The 23,549-nt window shown below is 39.7% G+C and overlaps 1 protein-coding gene across 1 annotated transcript in view; it reads right to left on the reverse strand.

Annotated features, from left to right (window-relative positions):
• LOC307262039 (ALK tyrosine kinase receptor-like) overlaps nucleotides 1-23,549 on the reverse strand; it is a gene marked incomplete at both ends in the record, with an annotated part of 348,028 nt that overhangs the window by 92,625 nt on the left and 231,854 nt on the right. Inside the window, one exon of the mRNA XM_080042775.1 lies at nucleotides 8,350-8,483. Coding sequence (XP_079898901.1) covers nucleotides 8,350-8,483 — 134 coding nt within the window. The remainder of the gene's footprint in view (nucleotides 1-8,349; nucleotides 8,484-23,549) is intronic.

Genomic DNA, 23,549 nt, shown 5'->3' on the forward strand with positions numbered 1-23,549 from the left:
CACGGAATTTCGAAGCCATTAACGCACATCTGTAATTTATCATTTAAAACTGGTAAATTCCCAAGAAAAATTAAAATTGCAAAAGTCATACCGCTGTACAAAACTGGAGACAAACACCACTTCACAAACTACAGGCCTATTTCACTGCTTCCTCAATTCTCAAAAATCTTAGAAAAAGTATTTGCTGCTAGACTTAATAAATTCATCAATAAACACAATTTACTAACTGACAGCCAATACGGATTCAGACCCAACCGATCCACTTCATTAGCAGTCATTGAGCTAATTGAAAAAATTACAAATTCCCTGGACCAAAAGAAATATGCAGCTGGTGTTTTTATTGACCTCAAAAAAGCATTTGATACCATAAATCATGATATATTAATTAATAAATTAGAACGGTATGGTATCAGGGGGGTTGTATTAAACTGGCTGAGGAGCTATCTACAGAACAGGCAACAGTTTGTGAAGATGGGTGAATACGTGTCAGCTTGTTTGGACATTGCTTGTGGGGTCCCCCAGGGGTCAGTGTTAGGGCCAATTCTTTTTATTCTCTACATAAATGACATATGTAAAACATCAAATATTTTACAATTTGTGTTATTTGCAGATGACACAAATATTTTTTGTACGGGAGAGGACTTGCAGCAGCTTCTGGAGTCAATTACATCTGAAATGAGCAAATTAAAAAGGTGGTTTGACAATAATAAATTATCATTGAATTTAAGCAAAACAAAAATCATGTTGTTTGGAAATTGTAATTTAAATAGTGATGTAAATGTCAAGATAGATGGTGTTAATATTGAAAGAGTGTATGTAAATAAATTCCTGGGTGTGACAATAGATCACAAGCTATGCTGGAAACCTCACATAAAACATGTTAAATCTAAACTGTCACGAAGCATCTCAGTCCTGGGTAAAGCAAAGCATATATTGGATCACAAATCATTGCATATTCTTTACTGCTCAATGATCTTACCTTATTTAAATTACTGTGTGGAGGTCTGGGGGACCACTTACAAAAGCTCACTGCAACCACTAGTCACACTTCAAAAACGAGCCATAAGAATAATCAATAAAGCTGGATATTATGATCACACCAACCTCCTCTTTTTACATTCCCGTATCATAAAGTTCAATGACCTGGTTGAATATCAAGTTGCACAAATCATGTTCAAAGCTAGAAATAAACTGCTACCAGGTAACATACAAAAACTTTTCTTTGACCGAGAGGGGGGTTACAATTTGAGGCAACAGTTAAACTTTAAGACACTGGCGGTACGCACGACTTTAAAATGTCATTGCATCTCAATTGGGGGTGTGAAACTGTGGAATGGGATGAGCACGGAGCTAAAGCAATGTCCAGACATGATCCAGTTTAAAAAAAGGTTCAAAGCAATGATTTTCATAAGGTACAGGGATGAGGGTGTGAAGTAAGAGGGTAATTATAATTATATGGATATATATATATATACTGATTGTATAGATATGTATGTATATATGGATATATTGATTGTTTATAAATATAAATATAGATATATGCATTATATAAATATATAAAATATAAAAAATGTATAGTATATTAAGTTGTATGTAATTGGCAAATATAGTATCGCCAATAGTACAGAGAATATAGATAAGAGAAGCGAATATAATTGTTGTTTTTGTTTTATTTTATTTTATTTTATTTTTTATTTTTTATTTAATAAATATTTTGATTTTTAATTTTTTTTTTATGGAAAGGGGTAGGATTAAATAAGTGTATACTTCTTCCTGCTCCTTTTCAGGCATATTTATTGTATTTCCATGCTTTTAATTTTGTTTTGTATGTGGATGTCTGAAATAAACTATAAACTAAGTCAAATCAAATCAAATCAAATATGCAAGTTGAGTCAGACTCTAAGATCCCAACTTTCTCATGTATCCCAAGGTTAGAAAGAAAATAAAAAAGTTTTAATTTTCACTTATCCAATTTTCCATCCAACAGTCAATAAATAGTAAACAAGAAAACAAGACAAAAACAAGTTTACATATAATACATGAAACTGATTATCGTTATACAGCAGTTTTTAGCTGTTCTTTCTTTGAGTTTACTACCCTTGGTGCATGTGGGCTGGAGTCAAAAAACATATTTGTTTGCTGCATGCCCTTACTATGTAATTTAATATTTTATTGTAAAATGTGTTTGCACACATATAACTCATAAGAAATATCTAGATGTATACATTAATCAAAAATATAAAGTATAATAGTTTAAAAACCATGTGGATCTGTGAACTAAGAGCTGCATATTTGGCTTGATCAATTTAAACATGAAAGCCTGTAGTGTCTTTAGCCAGAGGCTTCTAACTGTGAATGTTAATACTGTCTGAATTAGCAGTGAACAAAGTTTATTTTGTAAGTTTGATCCAGCTACTGAGAGCTTCACAGAGCTTCAAGTTGAAAATCATGTGGGAGCTAAATCCTATGAAAGAGCATACGTTTATTTGGTATGTCAGAGGAAAATTAAATTCACAACAAGGGTGAAAATAACACAATACCTGTAATATTCCATTACACAGTCTTCTGATGAATCTCCAAAATACTGACAGTAAAATATGACATCAGTTATACTCTCATCACTCATGCTTATGGGCCATGGTGTCAGCGTATGACATTCCTAAACCCGTACAGATTTTCTGCAATGTTGACATTATTTTGATCTCATGAACACACGATCAAAAGAAATTGTTTGTACATATTTTTTTTCATATAATCAGCATGCGCTTGTTACCCAAAGCTGCACTTCAAAGGATGAATTTATTTTATTCATGCAGTCGAAGCAAAATTATAAATTCAATTAAAGACTTCTGCTAGAGATGTTGTGCATGCATACTGTATACAAAGGCGTTTTTCAGTATCACGTTATGATACTGAATGTTTTTTTCCTCTACAAAAAACCGCAACAACCATCCATCCATATTTCAACCACTCTGTCCACTTGAACAGCTCTCTCCAAAGCTATGCCTCTCATTGGTTCCACAGGTCAGTGTGTGATTGATGGGCCTGGGGACACCCTCACGCAGAGTATAGACTTGCTCTAACCTGTAAAATGTACCTGCAGCAGCAAGGTATAGTGGTTAGGGAAATGTGCCAGGGAAGGGAAGGTCACTGGTTCAAAGTCCCAAGGGATTCATCGCTTTGCCTTGTCTTGGCTACACATCCAATTGGAAAAATGGATGTTGACAAGTTTTTGCAGGAGTATACACGAGCGCTAATGCTGATGTGCTCTTCAGCGGACAAACATTGTTATAAGTGTGAAGGGAACACAACCTTCTGCCTTGCCAAAGTAGTACTATGCAGGCAAAGTCAAATCCACTATTGATCAGTGTTGGGAACGTTACTTTAAAAAAAGTAATTAGTTATAGTTACTCACTACTTGTTCCAAAAAGTAACTGAGTTAGTAACTGAATTATTTTATAATAGAAGTAACTAGTTACCAGGGAAAGTAACTATTTGCGTTAGCCTACTGTAAAAAAAAAAAAAAAAGTTGCTGTATGTCAACAAATTTGGATTTTTCTGAGCAGTTTTCACAAGTCAGTTGAAATGAGTAGAACAGACAGGTAGGCCTACGTGTAGGCTACATAACCTTCAATATTTATTGCACATCAACAGACAGCAAGAGGTTTATCCTGCACTTCAAGTAGGCCTAGCCTATTTTGTTCTCAACAAAAGTAGTAGAGGAAACTGCTGAATGTACCGTGCTGATCTGCTATCACTGAAGGCCAAAAACGTCAGACTATGAAGCATGAGACGATGAGAGGAGGAGTAAGGATTTATCCCATATTTATTTCCTTCTTTAACATGCACAGCAGCATACAGATCCCAGGAAAATAACAGTAGCAATATTCGGCTCATGATGACACGCTAAACAGCTGTTGCAACCGGCGAATCGCGGCTGTTTAATAACGTGCATAAATTATAATTTATAGAGATCAGGAAGCTCCATGCACTTACTCACAAGGGCGATGCAAACAAACTCAGGGAGAGCACGTTTCAACCGTGGATTGATAGGTGGTTACTGCGGCAACGCACACGCACTCACACAACAGAGAGTAAACACACGCACTCACACTAAACAGGCGCTCCGGCTGACTGACGTGACGGCGCTAACAGTTATAATGTCATCCACACTGAATAAAACACATCTTAAAACAGTATAAGAAATAACAATCGCTTGTCTTGTTGTTAACCCACCGGTCTCCTTACTAGCAGTTTGTGTAGTATGGAGCCAGGGGTGCTTTCGGATTACACAGTTTATTCAGTCAATTCATAGTAACGCACCGCATTTAACGTTCAGTAACGATAACGGCGTTGTAACGACGGAAAAAGTAATTAGTTAGATTACGCCGTTACTGAAAAAAGAACGGCGTTACCTAACGCCGTTATTTTAAACGGCGTTATTCCCAACACTGCTATTGATACAATTTAATAATGAGCTTGTCAGTCATCACAGTGGTCTCTGTTTACTTCCAGGATGGGGAAACTGTGGGAGGTTAACTGGCTCATTGACAGGTTTGCTGAGCTTGAATAATTACGTGTTCTAACACAACCATGCCAAACCCCATCAGAGGAATAAGAGCACAAGGTGGGATTGTAAATTCCTGTCAAGGAGGATGAGCTGCGCAGATACAGGCATACAACCACACATGTCACTTTAGGGGCAACACATTGGATTGCTTGTTGGCCCTGTGACTGATGAGTTAATTAAAGTGGAAGGGTACGGAGAGAGGATTCAGACACCACTCCATTTATTTATCCTGTATTGACTATATCTCCTCGCACTTCACTGGCTTGAGTAATTGCCGCCTTCTGCTCAAGAAAACAACTAAGAGGGAGGAAATGGACATTGTTAAATGAGATTCAAGAGATCACAAGGACGGCTGATTAAGACATAATTTATGTATGTAAATGACATGGATTTGAATGGATTGACAATAAGGAAGGTTCTGAGTTATGACTATTGCCTATTGCAAGAATCAGTAATAAGTGATACAATGCACCACAAGAGGGCAGAAATGAAATGAATCAAGGTTAGCATGTTTTATCTAACTTATTTGAGAATCCTCTGATTAAATCATTCTCAATAAATATGTTGATGCATAACTTATCCAAGAAACCACTACGCAAACGTTCAATTGAGAAATACAGAACATTTTGTGTCCACAGACTTCTAAATGAGGAAAACTTTTAAACCTTTGGAACCAAATTAAAACAATAATTCAAACCCAAGTCTGGATCAGACCTTGAGCGACCCGCCCCAAAAGCCTGACAAAAGGTCATTACTAGGAGTAATTAGCTCTTTTTGAGGGAAGGGTACCTGGAACAAATGAAGCAAACGACTGTCTTGGACAGGAACATGGGTATGTGAGCCTTAATCAAGCATCCTACTTTCATGTTCTGTGCTAAGGAAAGTCATTTGAGCCCAGGTTTGTGGGTATAGAGGGAAAGTGGGGGAGGTTTAACACCGCTAAATGTGTCAGAAAAGACAGTTGGAGAAAATATATATGGCGAATCACTGACACAGACATTGATCTTTTGAGTAATTTGGGTTTACGTTTTACTTCGTTTTGTACTCTCATCCAAGACTTTTCTCCTCATGCAAAGGGATTCTGGGGATCATTTGGCCAAGTGACTAATTGTAATGAAATGGGAGAGTTGAATGTTGCTGTTTTGTTAGTGTTGGGCAGCTGTGAGAAACCTAGCTGCATCAAGTGACTGCTCCAACCGGACCTCAAATTCAATCGTCCCATTTCAACCAAAATTCGAGCATTAGAACCAGACAAATCTCCTCTCCTTGTTCCTCATTTATCCAAAGCTAAATATTGACTGAGCATAAAAAGCTATTACATTGTTACGGAGCCCAAAGAGACTCTGGCTTCATGACAGTAGAGGAGATTACATTTGCTGGACTGTGTGCATCTCCCTGAATTCAATTACCTATTTGTTTTAATATGCCATGCATTATTCTATAACAAATTACAAGGTGAAGCCCACTTGTATTGCCTTCTGGTGTGTGGTTCATAACAAATACTGGAATAGATGGACAATGCTTTGTGCACAATTGTTGTCCATCCGTCTGTCTGTTGTCCGAGTGTTGTGTCCATGACTCACATAAGCCAAATTCCCAGTTGTCCTACAAACAGGAAAAACACACCAATGCATCCTTTTCTGGTTGTTTCATGTTCTCTGTTAAATGACCAGTATTAATATGAGAACACGATTAAGAAATAAATAATAATCATACCAAACTAGAGCCATATATTATACGTACTAACTGAAGATCTCTATAAGCCTGGAGCTGGTATCCCGGATTTTAGTTTTGATACTTTTCAGGTTCCAGTGAGACATGGGTTACTTTCAAATGTCAAAGAGGAGTTTTATAGTTCATTCATCTTGTTCCTTAGCCTGGAAATCCAGACCTGCCGCAAGGCGCTGGCAAGTTAAATTTGCTGCGCCTGTTGGTCTGGACACTCTCCATTGAAGCTCATTTAATATGTAAATAATTCCTGAGCAACCAATCAAATCGTTCTTTCTGATATGGGCAGGCCAGAGCCCTTTGTATGGTGCCCTGGGGCTGACGTAACCGGATGACGACAGTGCTGTGCATCATGCACCGTTGAAGCCGTGATAGTAAACAGAGATGGCTGGTAATGGTGTTGTTTGAGTTTGAGACGGCGTTCGCCTTGACACATAGCGATTTGGAAGACGGTACTCAAATCTTTCATTAGCAAGTAAGAGGAATGTTCTGTTTTGCCGCCCGACAAAGCCAAAAGTTTAATTTAACAGTTAGCCCGCTGTGCGCTAAACGAACAGGGCTTAATATGTCACCTTGTTAATTGCTCTGATTGGTCGTAGTGCTATCCTATTGCGTGCAGTGGCATTTGAAATGCATGTGTAGGTGCCGCCCCTCGAGTTGGAAAGGTCTATTCATCATGGCCAGACCCTCTATCGTCCTAGATATGGGTCTGGATTTCCAAGCAACTAGTTCCCTGTAGTGCAGATGCAAAACACAACACAGAGTACACTATCTCATGAGGTTATAATAAGCATGTTTAGAATAACTAAAAATCTAAAATAAGCTGCTAACTAATAGGCCTTTAATTTATACCTTCTAATCAATATATTCAATGGAAATATCTGCTTAAACTTGTAGAGTATATTGTGTACAGGGAAGACCCGGTTAAGATATAATTGTAAATACATCACTGTAAATCTAGTTTCAGATTAAATGTATGTTTGTAAGTACAATGTTGTGTAACAAACTCGTTTCAGTGCTGCTGCCAATTTGTATTTAGTCCATGATAAGCAGCAACTGGTGGAGTGTTTCTCTTGGACATCCTTTGCTGTTTTATTCCTTTTTATGTTAGTTCATCAGACACTGTTTGAGAACTTTTCCCACAGAAGCCTGGATTGAAACATTTTCAAATTAAGTTCATTCACTCTGTTACATTCAGCCATTTAAAAAACAATGATATAAATAAAATATATCTGGATAAGTTCATGCATGTACAGGACATGTGAACAATAGAACATAACCTATGTATAACATTTGCGTCTATTTGCAAACATCTACATTTTAGAGGGAACAAGGGTTTTATCCATATTTCCTCATTAATGCACACTATACATGTTTAAGCAGTAGTTGTTGTGCTGCTGCATTTAACTCAGAGGAAATTGAATCAGTTGTATTAATCCAATTTCAGAAGCTTTCTGAAGCAGTTTACGCATTTCATTGCACAACATGGTTTAATGAAGTTACAAATGACAGAATGTATCTGTGTTATTTCCAGTTTAACATGTTTGAGCTGCTTTGGGAACTCGGTCACTCTGCAGACATGTGAGACACATTTAGTCCACATACATATCGCACAAACTTTTATGGGAAACAGAAAGAGAACAACTCAAAACAAGAGACAGATCCCTTGAGTCAGCACTTAGTACATATTGTTGTACCTGTTTAGATAAATACACAGTTTTATTTACCCTAACCAACAATGCTTATTGTAGGCTCCTTTAAATATTGTTTTTACCTATTATCTGATTGTTCCTTTAGTCTTCACCATTCAATTACTGGCAACATTGACAGACAAAGAGCCAATACTACATATAAAAAAATAAATAAAAATAATCCTAATTATATGATGCAGAATTATTTTTTTTCCTTTATATTTTCCTACAAAGACCCGTTCAACCAAATCAACAATATTGCCTACACATATATTTACGTTGACGTAAATAAAGAGCTGCATCACCTATTATCCTTCAATCATTTCTGGGTGCAACAACAACATGGCTTTGCCAACTTACCCATGGTGCAATTGGTGGTGAAGTGGGGCTCGATGGTGGCAGTGTCGTCCTGTGGAACGCGCTGGTCGTAGCTGGCCTGGACCCTGAAAGGTGATCCTCCGTGGGTCCCCAGGGTGAGGTGGACCACCGCCCAGCTGCCAAGGAGAGAAAGCAGGAGGAGGGTCAGCACCAGGATCAGACACCACGGCTGACAGAAAAACCCACATCCTGCATGAGGGTCTGGGGTTAGCGTAGCCCGGGCCTGCTCTGTCTGAGAACACACAGTCTCAGAGGAGAGTCCAGGACTGTCCAGGGCTTCAGCAGATGCCGACATGGGGGTTTCCTCACTCCCTTCCACCTTAGGAGCTTCCCTTTCATCCTTTGTTGGTTGATTCATTGCCCCTCCCTCCTTTTGAGCTGACCCAAAACAACCTGGGTCTAGTGAAGGTTTAGAAGTTGTCAGGTGTGAGCGTGAGCGTTAGAAATAAGGAATTAGAATTTTAAAGCCACTATTACAGCAGGTGTGTGGTCAAGGGACAACAACGCGCTTAGTTCTGCTGTGTTATGGAGCTGCTGTCCTGTGGTGAATGCTGTCCTCCCTCAACTAGCGGCGGGGCTTTGTGTAGTTCAACTGTCCCTAATTGTGTTAGGTCAATTGTGCTGATTTCTCTTTGGCCCCGAACTCATGCACTATCTATCTCTCTCTCCCTCCCTCTCCCACTCTCCCCTCCCACTGTCTTTTGCCAATCCCATAATTTTGACATACAAGTCGAAACACCACGTAAAGTGAATGCATTGTGAATACGTACTTCCCTAATGAGAAAACTAATTTATGATTTCCATACCTTGCACACATACACACTCGACCAGCACACTGCAACAACAGCTATAGTATACACACACACTATACAAAGTGTGTGTTTGTTTTGTCATTTTAGATTTGCTACTGCTAATACTGTCAATCTGATGTAACAATGTTTTCACCAACAGTGTCCTGTTTTCACAGACATTAGCCATCAACTGCTCAGATTTAAAAATCTGATTGAACAGAACATTACAATGCTCCTACTCTGGCTCAACAGATGCTGTTTGTTTTTGCTTATCTCGGCCATTTGGCATCAATGTAATTTGGCATGAAATGAGGAAAAGGACAAAAAAAGTGCATTTGGAATTGGATGAAAATTTTATATGTAAAAGGACTCGCTCAAAGTGCCAAAGCCAGTGAGGAATATCAATAAACGTTGCACGTGGACGCAGATTTCTAGCCCCTATCAGACTATTGTTAAGTGCCCAAAAATATGACAATCAGAAAATCAGATGATACTGGTGCTCTGTGCAACAACTTCATTATATGATCATTTGTTAGGGCTGTGGGTCTGAGTTTGTTTTGGAGTTTCTTCCTCAAAAATCTAATAATAAAGTCCTTTACGTTCTTCACCGAATGTTGCAATAATGTTTAACGCATTATTCTCTACTGTAGTATGTTCTGAAAAATAACAATCCTTAAAAATGTTTTGCCAATAAGAAGATTTTCTATGGCCATGCCATAACTTACAATATACTGGAAACTGTGCTTCATCCGTAGAAACTGAAGGCATTCAGTTCATTATAGGAATGTACAAGTCAGAGACACTGTATTTATATGTCCATGATTCATATTTGTGTTCCTAATTTTTTTTTTTCAAATGCTAATTAATTAACCTTAAACCTATTTGCAATATCTAAACGAGTTGCTTTCACTACCAGGTTAAAATGTTTACTTAAGGGTAGCACGCATGTACACCCACACACACCACTAACAGCAAACAGCCTAGGACCTTTTCATATTTCCCCAAAGTCCTTGCTCTGACTCAACAGGCTTAGCATTAGGCTACTACCCGTGCTAGGTTTCCTTTTCTTATGTTTTATATTGCCATCTTGCCTTTCCTCTGTGAGCGCATTCGTTTATCCAGAGTTGTAGAAGGAAAACAATTAGAAGGTATATTTCAAAGCTTATAGATTTATTTTCTAAATTGAAGCTGCAGTTGAGAGTTTTTTTACTGTAATATTTGGCAAAACTGTCATAATAGCCATTCAGCTATATGTAGGTGAAGTGGTCTGAAAATATTTTTTTATCACTTTGCTCCCCCCTGCCTCTGTGTGCTGCCCCCCAAAATTGCCACCGCTCATGTTAATTTTGACCAATCAGAGCGAGGTCAGATTCTCCGTTCTTATTGGCTGTGGGACCTTGGCAACGACGTTGATGCGTCAGTTGCGTGAGCGTTCACGACCCTAGCAGTCTGACACTAGCCTACTGTTTGGTACAAGGCTACTACGGCGGACAGCGAGTAGCAATGTCTTCACAAACGAACCCTCAATATACCATTCCCAGGATACTAACAACTAACACCGCTAAGACAGCAAAAAAACGAGGAAAGACGAATGTTGAAAAGTTAACTGCTGAAAGGGAGACGGAGAGAGCTTGAAAAAAAGTACACCCGCCATGTCTTCTTGCCCTATCACATCAAGACCTCTCCGACCGCGACCTCGTCCCCTTCCTCTGCCTGCCGCTGGCCCGATATAGCCCTCGTCCTGTGATCAGTATTGCCAACTCAAAGCGATTTTGTCGCTATATTTAGTGACTTTTCAGCCCCCCTGGCGACTTTTTTTTCTTCAAAACAGCGACAAGCGACAAATCTAGCTTTTTTTTCTGGTGTTATTGGTGACTTTTTTCGCCAAAGCAAGTATCATCTCTTCTCAATGAGCAGCGGGAGCACTGACACGCAGCCCGCTCCTCGTGCAGCAGCCCCGAGCTGAGATGTGTATCTCCTGCTCTGACCGCAGCTGGGAGGGGCAGCTGCGCGAGGACCGGGCCGTCTGTCAGTGCTCTGTGACGGGGGACGGGCCAGGAGGCTCCCGCTGCTCGTTGAGAAGCGTTAAAAGTGATATTTGCTTCGGCGAAAAAGTCACCAATTACACCTGAAAAAAAGCTAGATTTGTCGCTTGTCGCTGTTTTGAAAAAAAAGTCGCCAGGGGGGCTGAAAAGTAGCTAAATATAGCGACAAAATCGCTAAATTGGCAACACTGCCCGAGCAGCCCCTCCCAGCTGCGGTCAGAGCAGGAGCATATAGTAGGAGAAACACACACACCTCTCCGCTCTGTTACAATTAGTTTGCTATCTTGCCTGGCTGTTACAGCTACTTTTGTTAGGCCTACTAGCACACTTACAATGATTTTAAGCTAACATACATGGTATGTCTGTGATTAAAATGTATGCTCAATATGTACGTATGTAGTTATCATTACTAATGTTTAATCACCTCGGAATCAGACATGGTGTCTGTCAGTAACTGAATTCACATGAACGCGCGTAGCTGTCGTTCAGAGGGAGGAGCTACAGCAGGTAGAGCGTTGGGAAAACAGCCGTTGGGATCGCAACGGCTCAAATTATCAACTGCAGCTTTAAGTGAGCAGAGTACATGTACATGGCCTTACTGGTCTCCAAATCGGCCGCAGTAAGACTGAGGTTTAAAGCGGACCTATGATGCTTTTTGACTTTTATGACTTATAAACGTTGTTATGATGATTCATAGTCATGCTTAACCATACTAAATTATCAAATAATGACTTACATGCATTTCGACGTATTCCCTGCTGACCGTCTGGGGTGTCTGTGCAGAGCACTAAACACTATTCTAGCCAGTCGAGAAGTCACATGTTCAAAGCGGTCTACCCTTCCGTAACTTTGTGACGTCGCATGTAACTTTGTGAAGTCACCACGCGGATGTTTCCATGTATGGTAATGCTGTCACTTCCCTGTTCGCGTCTACCTCGCGCCCTTATAGGTCCATGCTCGCGCTTCCCGCCACTGAAAGTGTTCCGGAAGGAAGGTAACCAATCACAACGGAGTGGGGTTTGCAGGAGGGGGGGAGGGGAGCGGAGATTGCCGATCACAGGCGGAGGGAGCGGAGATTGCCGAAGCACACACACTCAAGTGTTGACAGGACGTGCTGGATCGCCAAAATAAGAGAAAGAGCTTCCCGAAAATCTACATAGTTTTTTGTGATGTGATTCGTGTCAGGTTGCTCTATAGCAGTGTAAAACAAGAAATTAAGACCAGAAAAGTAGTATAATAGGTCCTCTTTAAGGAAATACACACTGCTATAGGAAACATATAATATTTGATTGGCCGACTAAGATGAGGCCGCTCCTTGGTTAGCGTGTTTAATCCAATGGCAGGGGATCCCTTAAAGGACGGGAGGGAACTGCACTACCTTAACCTGTGAGGGACATTTTTGCAGGTAGAAGGGCAGTTACTATGTGGGCAGAGTTATTCATAGTTCTAACTGGCCGTCTGACCTTGTGAAGGTACAACATTATCTTACACTTCAATCCTTCCCTCTTTTCATTGCCCTCAACACTTTCCAGTACACCGTTAGAGGACTGCTTTGCGTTGTGGGACCTGCTCCCTGCCACAGCCCTTAAAGGTCACATATTATGCTAAATGCACTTTTTAAATGTGTTCCAACATATCCATGGGTCCACGGTGTGCCTAGAGACTGCCAAAATATAAAAGAAAATAACAATCTCTCCTTTTCTCACTCTCCCCCGTTCTGAAACCCCCACCCCTCCCCCCCAATATACTACGTTCATAATTCTCGCGGTTTATGACGTCATAAACTGCACAGCCACATCCCAATATTTTCTTTATATGTCCATGCTCCCCCCAACATTAGCAGTAGTCTATGATAACCCCACCCCCCCATTTCTTATTGGTCCACGGCCCTGAGATCCTCTGGAAAATTTTCCGAGCGACAGCCATGTTGCTTTCCCCGCTAAGCGACAAGATGCCCATAGTACAGCCTCAATGTTATACACCGACACAGAATGCTTTTGCTCATACTCCACTAATGTATTTTAACCACAGCAGTCTATGCCTCGTTTTTAATAACACAACGGATAGGAAGCTACCTGTGCTTTTTTTAAACGGTGAAACTAAAATAATAGTTTTTTATTGGTAGTTTTGCCTGACTGGTGTATAGCTATTAACTTTGGGACAAGCAACCAGCTTTTGCTCATAACACGCTGTTTATATTCCCCACAGCAGTCTGAAAATGACTCGTTTTTTAACATGACAAAGGATGGGAAGATATTCCTGTAGAAATCACACTTTGAAGCTACTGTTTTCACTGGTTTAAATCGTCTGAGTCTTATTTTTAGCGTTAGCGCCCATGTAGCTTCGGTTGTAGCACCAAGTTTTGCTCCTAATACACTAACTTAGCTTTCCCCTTGCAGTCTAATAATGCCTCGTTTTTAATAACACAACGGATAGGAAGCTACCTGTGCTTTTTTTTAAACGGTGAAACTAAAATAATAGTTTTTATTGGTAGTTTTGCCTGACTGGTGTATAGCTATTAGCTTTGGGACAAGCAACCAGCTTCTGCTCATAACACGCTGTTTATATTCCCCACAGCAGTCTGAAAATGACTCGTTTTTAACATGACAAAGGATGGGAAGATATTCCTGTAGAAATCACACTTTGAAGCTACTGTTTTCACTGGTTTAAATCGTCTGAGTCTTATTTTTAGCGTTAGCGCCCATGTAGCTTCGGTTGTAGCACCAAGTTTTGCTCCTTTAACACTAACTTAGCTTTCCCCTTGCAGTCTAATAATGACTCGTTTTTAAAATGACAAAGGATGGGAAGATATTCATGTAGAAATCAAACTTTGAAGCTACTGTTTTCACTGGTTTTAATCATGTCAGGTCATGTCAAATTGTTCAAAGTATGGCTTAGCTCTGGGTAAACACTGTGTTCGCACTCACGCAGTGTCTCTCTAGTATCGCGAGAGCACGGCAGAGACGGTGGGAGAGCCCCATGGACATATGAAGAAAGCCCGGCAGAGAGGTGGGAGGGGCCAGCCAGATCGCACAAATATAGGTCATCCTGAGACCAGAGGACAATCAGGGTATAGAGGCTCGCTACAATAAATGATCTGAACGGGTTTTTCAGCAAACATCTAAAAAAATAAGTATTAGGGACTACTTAGACCATATAAAATTGACAGCAAAGTGCATAATATGTGAGCTTTAATAGAAAAAAAATTAAGTCCTAAAATAAGGAGCTGCCGCTGAGTCATATGCATACGGCAACTTCTGAATTCACCACAGAATCTTGGATGACGACCGCATTTAGAAATGGCCATTCTGTTAAATGGGCACTCGCACAGCATAATGACCATAGGATTGTAATTGTACACAAATGTTTTGTCTCCTTGTGCATCAGATAAACACAAACATGTGCACTCTCACACCACGTGTACTCTTCAACTGGATAAACAGCCATGAATACACTCTATATTTAAATATGACACACAGGAAGGAATGAGCTAAATCTATCATTTAAGAAAAGTGTAAATAAAGGGAACCTGTGCTTGGCATTGAATATGCTCAATGATGCTGATAATGGAATGGACCGAGCAGTGTGGCATCCAATCTAAGTGATCAATGTAAACCTCGATCTCTATCCACGCACCATGAACAAAGTTATGAACAAGTCGTCTAGACAACTGAATTATTTTCATGTCTTATCATGCTATGTCTGCGCCGGTCACACACAAAGGAGTGATTAACTGAGCAGCGATACAGAGAGCAGAGCTGCCAGAGCACATAACTCAAACACTATATATATATATACATACATACATACACTCACCGGCCACTTTAATAGGTACACCTGTTCAATGGCTTATAAAAACAGAAAGCTAATAAGCCAATCACATGGCAGCAATTTAATGCATTTAGGCATTTAGACGTGGTCAAGACAATGTACTGAAGTCAAACCGAGCATCAAAATGGGGAAGAAAGGGGGTTTAGGTGACTTTGAACATGGCATGCTTGATGGTGCATACTTTCATGTTGTTTACGCCAAATTCTGAACCTGCCATCTGAATGTCGCAACTGAAATCGAGACTCATCAGACCAGGCATGATTTTTCAATCTTCTATTGTCCAATATTGGTGATCTTGTGAGTATTGTAGCCTCATTTTCCTGTTTTTAGCTGACAGGAGTGGCACCCGGTGGGGTCTTCTGTTGCTGTCGCCCATCTGCTTCAAGGTTGGTCGTGTTTTGCGTTCAGAGATGGTATTCTGCATACCCTGGTTGTATCGAGTGGTTATTTGAGTTACTGTTGTCTTTCTATCATCTCGAACCAGTATGCCCATCCTCCACTGTCCTGACTTCAACAAGGCATTTTACGTCCACACAAATGCCGCTCACTGGATATTTTTTATTTTCTTTGTAAACCCTAGAGATGGTTTAGAGTGAAAATCCCAGTAGATCAGCAGTTTCTGAAATACCCTCCTGGCACCCTCAACATTGCCATGTTCAAAGTCACTTAAAAACCCCTTCCTTCCCCATTCTGTTGCTCGGTTTCAACCTCAATAAGTTGTCCCGTCCAGGTCTACATGCCTAAATGCATCAAGTTGCTGACATGTGATTGGCTGATTAGTTATATGTGTTAACAAGAAAATTAACTGCTGTACCTAATAAAGTGGCCGGTGAGTGTATATATATTATAACCTGACCTTTGTTCTTACTGCTGTTTGGTTAAGCCCTCTCCGGTAATGACATGGCTTTTTATTTTTTCTCCTCAGTGCTCGGCTCTGGCTAATGTAGCTTTTAAAATTGTGCGTGTGTGTTGTGTGTCAGTTGGTAATATAAGGATGTACGATGCTCATAGCCTAACCATATTAAGGCTTATTTTTCTTGTGTTCTGGTTTGCATTAGCTGCATGTCTCATCCATCAAGACAAACAACATGTGAAGAAATGTGTTGCATTTTCTTTTCACAGTGGTAATGGTTTTCCGTAATGCTGTGAGACCTGGTCGGACATATTGCCAGACAGACACTAGTGCAGTCAGGAAAACTAGCTTTACTATATCTGCCTTAAACGTGTATGTAGTTATGTATGTGTGTGTGCTTTTGTCCTCAAAACATCTTGCAAGCTTGATTTTCCTTAGACCCTAAAGTTAGAATTAAGATATGAATTGTAATTAAGGTATTGTTTTGGGTTATGTGAAGAGCTGAATTGAGTATAGGTATGGCATCATTGTCTCAATATTGCTGTTGAACAGAAATTAGTTATTCAAAAAAGTATAATATGCATTTTAAGGTTCAGAGTAAATGTTCAAGTGTGTTAAATTGTTTTTAAGGCTCTGCGCACCAATGGTACACCAACCCCGGGCATTTAACTTGGTTTGGCTGATTAGACCAGTGTCTGTGTACATTTGCACAGAAACTGAAAATGTCATCTTTATCATTCTTAGAAGTTAAGGGAATCTGGTGACTTGGCATAGAGAAGGTCTCAGAAAACCTCTGCCCACTGTCTATGGGAGCAAGTGGCTCATAAGCCAAAATGCAAAAAAATGCTCTGGTAGTAAAGCACACTGTGGAATGTAGCCAATCCTGAAAGTCATTAGTTGGCAAGACGTTACAGCAAACCGAAACACAAAACAACATAAAGAAAGTCAGCCTTTGTTGCTGTTTTCAAGACTGATCTGGTATTTTAAATTGATCTCAGTGTAACTTGATTAGTTGAGTAACCGTGCTCATGTATAATCACAATGTTCAATATTGATATCAAACATGGCGAGATGGAACGGAAGCTGAGTTTTCTGTCAGCCATTAGTCAAAATAAAAACAAATTAGCAAAATGCAAAAGCAAATCATTTGGGACGTGGCAGCGTGACTGTCCCAAAAATTATCAAATATTTCAAACAGACATGTCCTTGAATCAATATGTTTTTGTCACCTTGCTGAATAAATACAAATTTAAATAAACGATAGAGTCGAAATTTAAGATCCACAATGTCTCCTTATCTCATCCCAATGGGCCTTCGAATTACATACCCTGGTGATGCTATGAGGAATTACTTCACCTTTAATATGTATCGTCTTAACAAAATACAGTGTATGGTATTGACAAGGGAATTTAACCTCCTATTATATGAGATGGAAAAGGTTTTCAATCTTGCCTTAAGTCCAAGCCACCTGTTGACTGTTTAGTTTAGTTTAGTTTAGTTTTATTTGTGCAAATAAACAAGATTAAAAAATGGCAAGAAGATGCACATAGACATACATAAATGCACAGGTGGGACAAAAGAAACCCCGAAGGGCTTATGAAGGATGTCCACCTGACATTAAAATACAATAAAGAAATGAAGTAAAATAAAAAAAAAGAAAAGAAAAGACAAACAAAAAGAAAAGACAAACTAAAAGAAAATTAAAGAGATAAAACTACAAAGACATGTTACAAAAATGAAAATACATCTAGGTACATGTAAAAAAGCAATGTAAAGATGTAACTAACAAGCAAAAAACTGCATCTGAGATGAAAACTTAAAGAAGGGAGGATATAAATAGAAGCTGCTTTACATGTTAATGGAATGTTTACCCCCCTAAGAGACATCACCATAGGTTTAGATCAGGGGTTCTCAAACTTTTGATAGCTGAGGGCCAATTTAGGAGGGCCGCAGAAGGAAAAAAATATATAAAACTGAAATAATTTCAATGGCCAGCGTCTTTGCGTCTTTACAGTTTACATGTATTGGTCAGCATCCAATACTGTGTAATTAACACATTTAAAGTAATAAATGAAGGGCTAGGTCTCATTTCAACATTGGGGAACACACATTAAAAGCGGGGGTCTGGGGGTTGTCCCCCAGAAAAATTTGAGGTTCGAACACTTCATTTTGTGCATTTTGGTTAATTTTTATGCAGTAATTTGTGTCTTCTGTATTTATTTATGGTGGAAATGTTAAGGAAAAGACAACTCGCTCCCATTGACACACATCTAATGGAATATAAATCAAGGCACTGAGGCATTCTGTATTGCATTCAAATATTTATTCTACTTTATTGTTCAAAACTTTCTACACATTGAAAACGTATCACCTTTTGGAGTGTTTTTTTTGTAGGACTCACTACTCATGATGCAGCAGCAGTGTTAACTATTATGACACTATACATTGGAAATAAACAGGGTGGGCTATCAGCAGTCAACTAGGCAGATAGTTCCATGGCTATCAGCAGCTAGCTAACGTTAGTTTGTTAGCTAAACTTTAGGCAAAAGAGTTAGAAACCAGATAATGTTAGCATCCATCCTTAGACACTTGACCTAATCTAATTCACCTTGAACGTGAGAAAGTGCATCGTATTGGGCTTGACAAGCTCACTATCTAACAACTTACATTGGGACCACTACACTGCCTGCTGCACTGCGGGAGGCTGACCAGCCGTCTGCAACGAGAGGCAGAGGCCAGCCGAACTTCGCAAGTTTAATAAGTGGGGAATGAATACAAACAATTAGGAGGGATATTTAAGTGTTTCGACCCCTGTACTGTTTTTACTGTTACGGGGGACGCATCCCCTCTGTGCGTTTCAATAAAAAATAATAATAAAAAAAATAAAAAAATTATAATTTTTTTTTTTTTTTTTTTTTTTTTTTATAATTCATAATTCAATGCGGGCCGCGGGCCGCCAGATATGCTTCCGCGGGCCGCCATTGGCCCGCGGGCCGCACTTTGAGAACCACTGGTTTAGATCATGCTGGCTGGTTTAAATGGAAGTAGGTTATTTCATAGGGGAAAGTATTATTGTGTGTACTAGGGTCGTAGCACACACCTCTGGGCCCCACATCAGTATAAGACCTTTTTCTCAATGAATCCATTTTATTTATTTTTTTCAAGTTTGTGTTATAGGTAAGTGTGCCATTCAAATGAATCTGTAGTGTTTCTTAGGGTAGTCACTAATAACTGTTCATACCATACCCCATCAACTCATTAATTTACTCAGTGACATGTATTGCTAAAATGGAAAAAAACTTTTTAAGTGGCCCAGTTCCACTCCCCTCCTACTATGACACCTATGCTGTGTGCGAGTAGTTCTGCATAGGCAACAGAGGGTTAAAGAGTTGAGGAGGTGGGTGGGAGAACGCTGGTGTGAACTCTGCTGGATAAGGATCTCTGCTTAAGCCACATTGATTTTGACTGTCAAATTGCGTAAAGTGCACAACAGCCGTGAGCCAATATGTCAAGAGAAGTGCAGATAAGATTGAACGGCCTGACACAGTCGGGCTGAATGAGTGCTGCTTCCCCCAAACTGAACAGGACACATTTGCATGCTAATCTGCTGAGAGCTAAATCTGTTTTACCATGATGCAGCTGGAATGAAAAGGGTTGATGAGGTAAACTGGGGATACAGGTTTGATGTGTAGAAGGAACATGTTTTTTGGGGGAAAATTCTGTGTTTGTAAAATCACTATACACTGTGTTTTCAGAACACTTTAACATTTGGTATCACCACACATATGCCTCACAGACAATGAACAAATAAACAATTTCATTATGCCAGTTTGTAAAAACAAAATTTGTGGAAGATCCGCCGCTCCCTATACGCAGGGTACACAGAGTGCGTAGGGCACCAAGTACCTTAGATGATTGCCCCCCCCCCCCCCCCAAATTGAGGTTTCTTAAAAAATGTCATGATAATCATTACATTACAAAAAATATATAAATTAGTTATGAACAGGCCCATCGTTGTTTTTTCTTAATTGTGTAACCTATAACTCAATTCAGGCAAATTAGATGTTTCCCCAATTATAGCCTACCCAGCTTTATCAAGCTGTTTTTGAATGGCGATTCATAATGGCAAGCGGGGCTGGCAGCAGCCAAGGGGCAAGGGTGGACCTGCCCACTCAATCAAAAGTGAAGACATTTTTTTCAGCCAATTAAAATACAGTATGTCTATTTACTATCCCTGGACCATTCCTAGCTTCTGATTAGGCGCACGGCGACAGCCCGCCTCCTAATTCACCCATCACCAGTTTTTCTGTGGTCACCTGTCAATCACGGCCACACAACGCAGTCTCTCCTTTGCAAAAGCAGTTAGTAGGATACTCGGCAACTTTTTTCACATGTTAAGCTGTTCTTTCTGTTAGTAAACGTCGGAGAGATAGGGCAAAAAATGTCCGCTCGCGTCCTACGCGCACGAGCATCTTGGTGGTTTTTTTTTCTCACTGACAATTTAAGATTAGGGCACCCAAAAGCTGCTTTTACTGTACATGAATTTGCTGACTAAAAACTTGGGATTGCACCCAAGGCGAGCATTAGCCATTGTACATTCACAAGAGTCACATCTTAATACAGCTATCTTGCATTTCTGTGCTAAGCAAACTATTCTGTTACTGAAAAATGAACAATCCGCCAAGAGCAAATAACAGAGGATGAAAGAAAAAATTCATTATTACGGAGTCCACCAGGGATTCATGTCAGTCAGTGCGTTTACATGCAGACTCATAATCGGGTAAATAAACCAAATTCATATGCCCTACGAACATACAAACCAACTGCATAGCCGAGTTGACCCAGACAGAGTGAGTAATCAACAGTGGTGATGGGGAGGCACACTCCCTCTAATTTACCAACATTGGACATTTGCCATTTCCTCTAGTAATGTAAGCAATGTAATTCCAGTGGGTGACTATTTGAATATATTGCATGCATACATTTAATGAAAGGCCTGATGTTACCAATATGTTATTGTTGTTGTTGATGATGATAAGCCTTTTTTCACATGGGCTTTATAATGATCTGGATTTCACTTGCTCAATCACTTGCCTTTTGAACGCCAATGACACATACTGTATAGTAGGCTACTCCCTGGTGACAAATGTGAAAAACTGGAAATAATCGATAGTAACATCTACAACATGTTGTCTTGGAGGGCGATAAAACCTGCACAAACAAGTATTTATTATTTTACATTTGCACTTAATAAACATGTTTTATATAGATCTGTTTTGACTGTGACCATAAATCCTGTATATATGGCTCATCAGCCACATACAATCTACTTTGATGCATTAATGTAAGACAAAAACATTTGAAGTGCCGTTACAATATAGTAATCTGGGGCCTGAGGGAGTAATGGGAACACTGAGAAAAAGCTGTGAAAAGTGGATAAAGCACTCAGCCCCAACCACAGTTTATCACGTTAAATTGGACTGAAATAAGAACTACAATGTACAGAAAGAATACTGCATTAATGATTACACAGTTCTAAGATACATCATACACAGTGTATGAAGTTAACAATGTGTTACATAGCAACTGGTTCAAATGATCCTCTTGTGTACTGTTAAATAATTTAATAAGAAAGATTTAAAAAGGTGAAGGCTATGGATCTAGGATCCTGCCTCTTGATGTTCACCGCTGATTGGCAGGTTGCTTTAGTCGACTGCACATTTTCATTCTTGAAATCCAATTCAGTTATAACTTTAAAGCATCCTTAATTTTAGAAATAAAAGCAGCACTAAAATAAGACTCTAAAACCTGCCAACAAGACAGAAGAACCTCCAGAACCAGGGGCAGTCTGGCCATCTGGGGAAGTGAACAAATGTCATAAACAAATGTCCCATTCTGATAGAGTCAGAATGACCAGCTGGCGTCATATAACTGTGTGTGTGTGTGTGTGTGTGTGTGTGTGTGTGTGTGTGTGTGTGTGTGTGTGTGTGTGTGTGTTGATATGTGATTGGGTGTGCTTTAGCCTTAAACTCATCAAATCTTATGAATACATCCCTTTCTCAATCGCTTTACTTTGACACATTTTGAGTTCTTGCTGCGGTTCAGATAATACACTGCACTGACATGTGTTAATATTGGGGTCGTGGAGATCTGTGGCTCTAGCATGATTGGCCTGTCTGGGTAAATTTCCAGAGCTTTTTTTCTTTCTTTTTCTGCTAACATCTTAAAGAGATCAAGGAGCTTCTGTATCATTACCCAGCAGCCAGCCATCAAGCCAGAGCCCCCTTGCCTCTCATAGGAAAGGGATTGAGTCAGTGTCACTCATCATTAAAGATACACCCCGCTCATGTTATCAGTGAGTGGGGGGTTACAGGATAACTAACCTTAAGGTCTCTCAAACAGTCTTTTCGGTGTCTCACAATGGGGCTAGACTGAAAAACTATTACCAGATAAGCTTATCTGAGGGGCTGGCCGTCAACACAGGAGGTGAAATGTCTCCCACACTCAGGACAGTACGCCAGGGAGGGTCCACGGAAATAATATTAGAAAAAAGTAAAAAATAAAAATGACAATGGAAATATTTGAAGCCCAGCCCAGCTGTAGTCACAGTTAGAGGGTTGCTTAAACTGATGGGCTCACTAGTAGCTTAGCCCATGACACAATTAATTAACTTGGAAACTTTGCATATGGAAAAGCATTTGCAAATTTTGTTTGGAGTTGGACCGCTGTGGTGATCTTCGTGGACCTAGCTAGTGGTGACAATGCGTTTGTTACATACTAACAATATAATAGTTTAGTTTGGCCTCATTCAGTTTAAAGTTACACAAGAGAGAGACTGTCTAAATTCTTTCCCAATGTTGACTCTACTTGCATTAGGTGCCATCAGAACTCAGCTACAGCTGGGCATATGTTTTGGGGTTGTCCATCCTTGACTACATTTTGGGGTCAAATCTTCGAAGCCTTTTCATATATTTGCGGCAAATCAATTGAACCCAATCCAATTACTGCTATTTTTGGAATTCCTAATGAGGGTTTAATCATTACTTCGGCCCAATCCAACTGCATAGCATTCACCTCACTTCTAGCCCGCAAACTTATTCACCGTAGTTGGAAGTCAGATAAGCCCCCGTCATTCACGAGTTGGATCAAAGAAGTGTTATCCTCAATTCCACTAGAAAAGCTCAGGTATAATAGGTCTAAATCTCGCCAGAAATTTTTGGCAGTCTGGTCTCCTTATATAGAATTTACTATTGCTCTGTCTTACCTAGAAATACCATAATATCTCTCGGCTTCTGCCTCTGCAGATCTTTTATTTAAATTTTTTAATTATTATTTTTTTTCATCATAAGTCAGGAAATGGTGTTACCTTTGTGACTTTTCATTAGACAGAAAACGGTGTTATCAATATGACTCATGACTGCTTTATTGTTATGTGCTTTGCTGATACTGATGAGCCTCTTTTGGCAAGCTTTAATTGAATGTATGTGTCCTTTGAACTATGTATGTAAGAATAAGTGTATATGATGTGTAGAAATGTAGAAATGTAGTGTACATGGCATTGGATGACTGCCTGATTGTTGAGTGGTTCCAACTTTGACTAAGCCTCTAAAATAATTGTATTCAGTGGTTGACACTAACGGTTGCCCGCTTGCCCGGGGCAAC

The sequence above is a fragment of the Ammodytes marinus genome (genome assembly GCF_949987685.1).
Source record: "Ammodytes marinus genome assembly, chromosome: 15".
Taxonomy (NCBI): domain Eukaryota; kingdom Metazoa; phylum Chordata; class Actinopteri; order Uranoscopiformes; family Ammodytidae; genus Ammodytes; species Ammodytes marinus.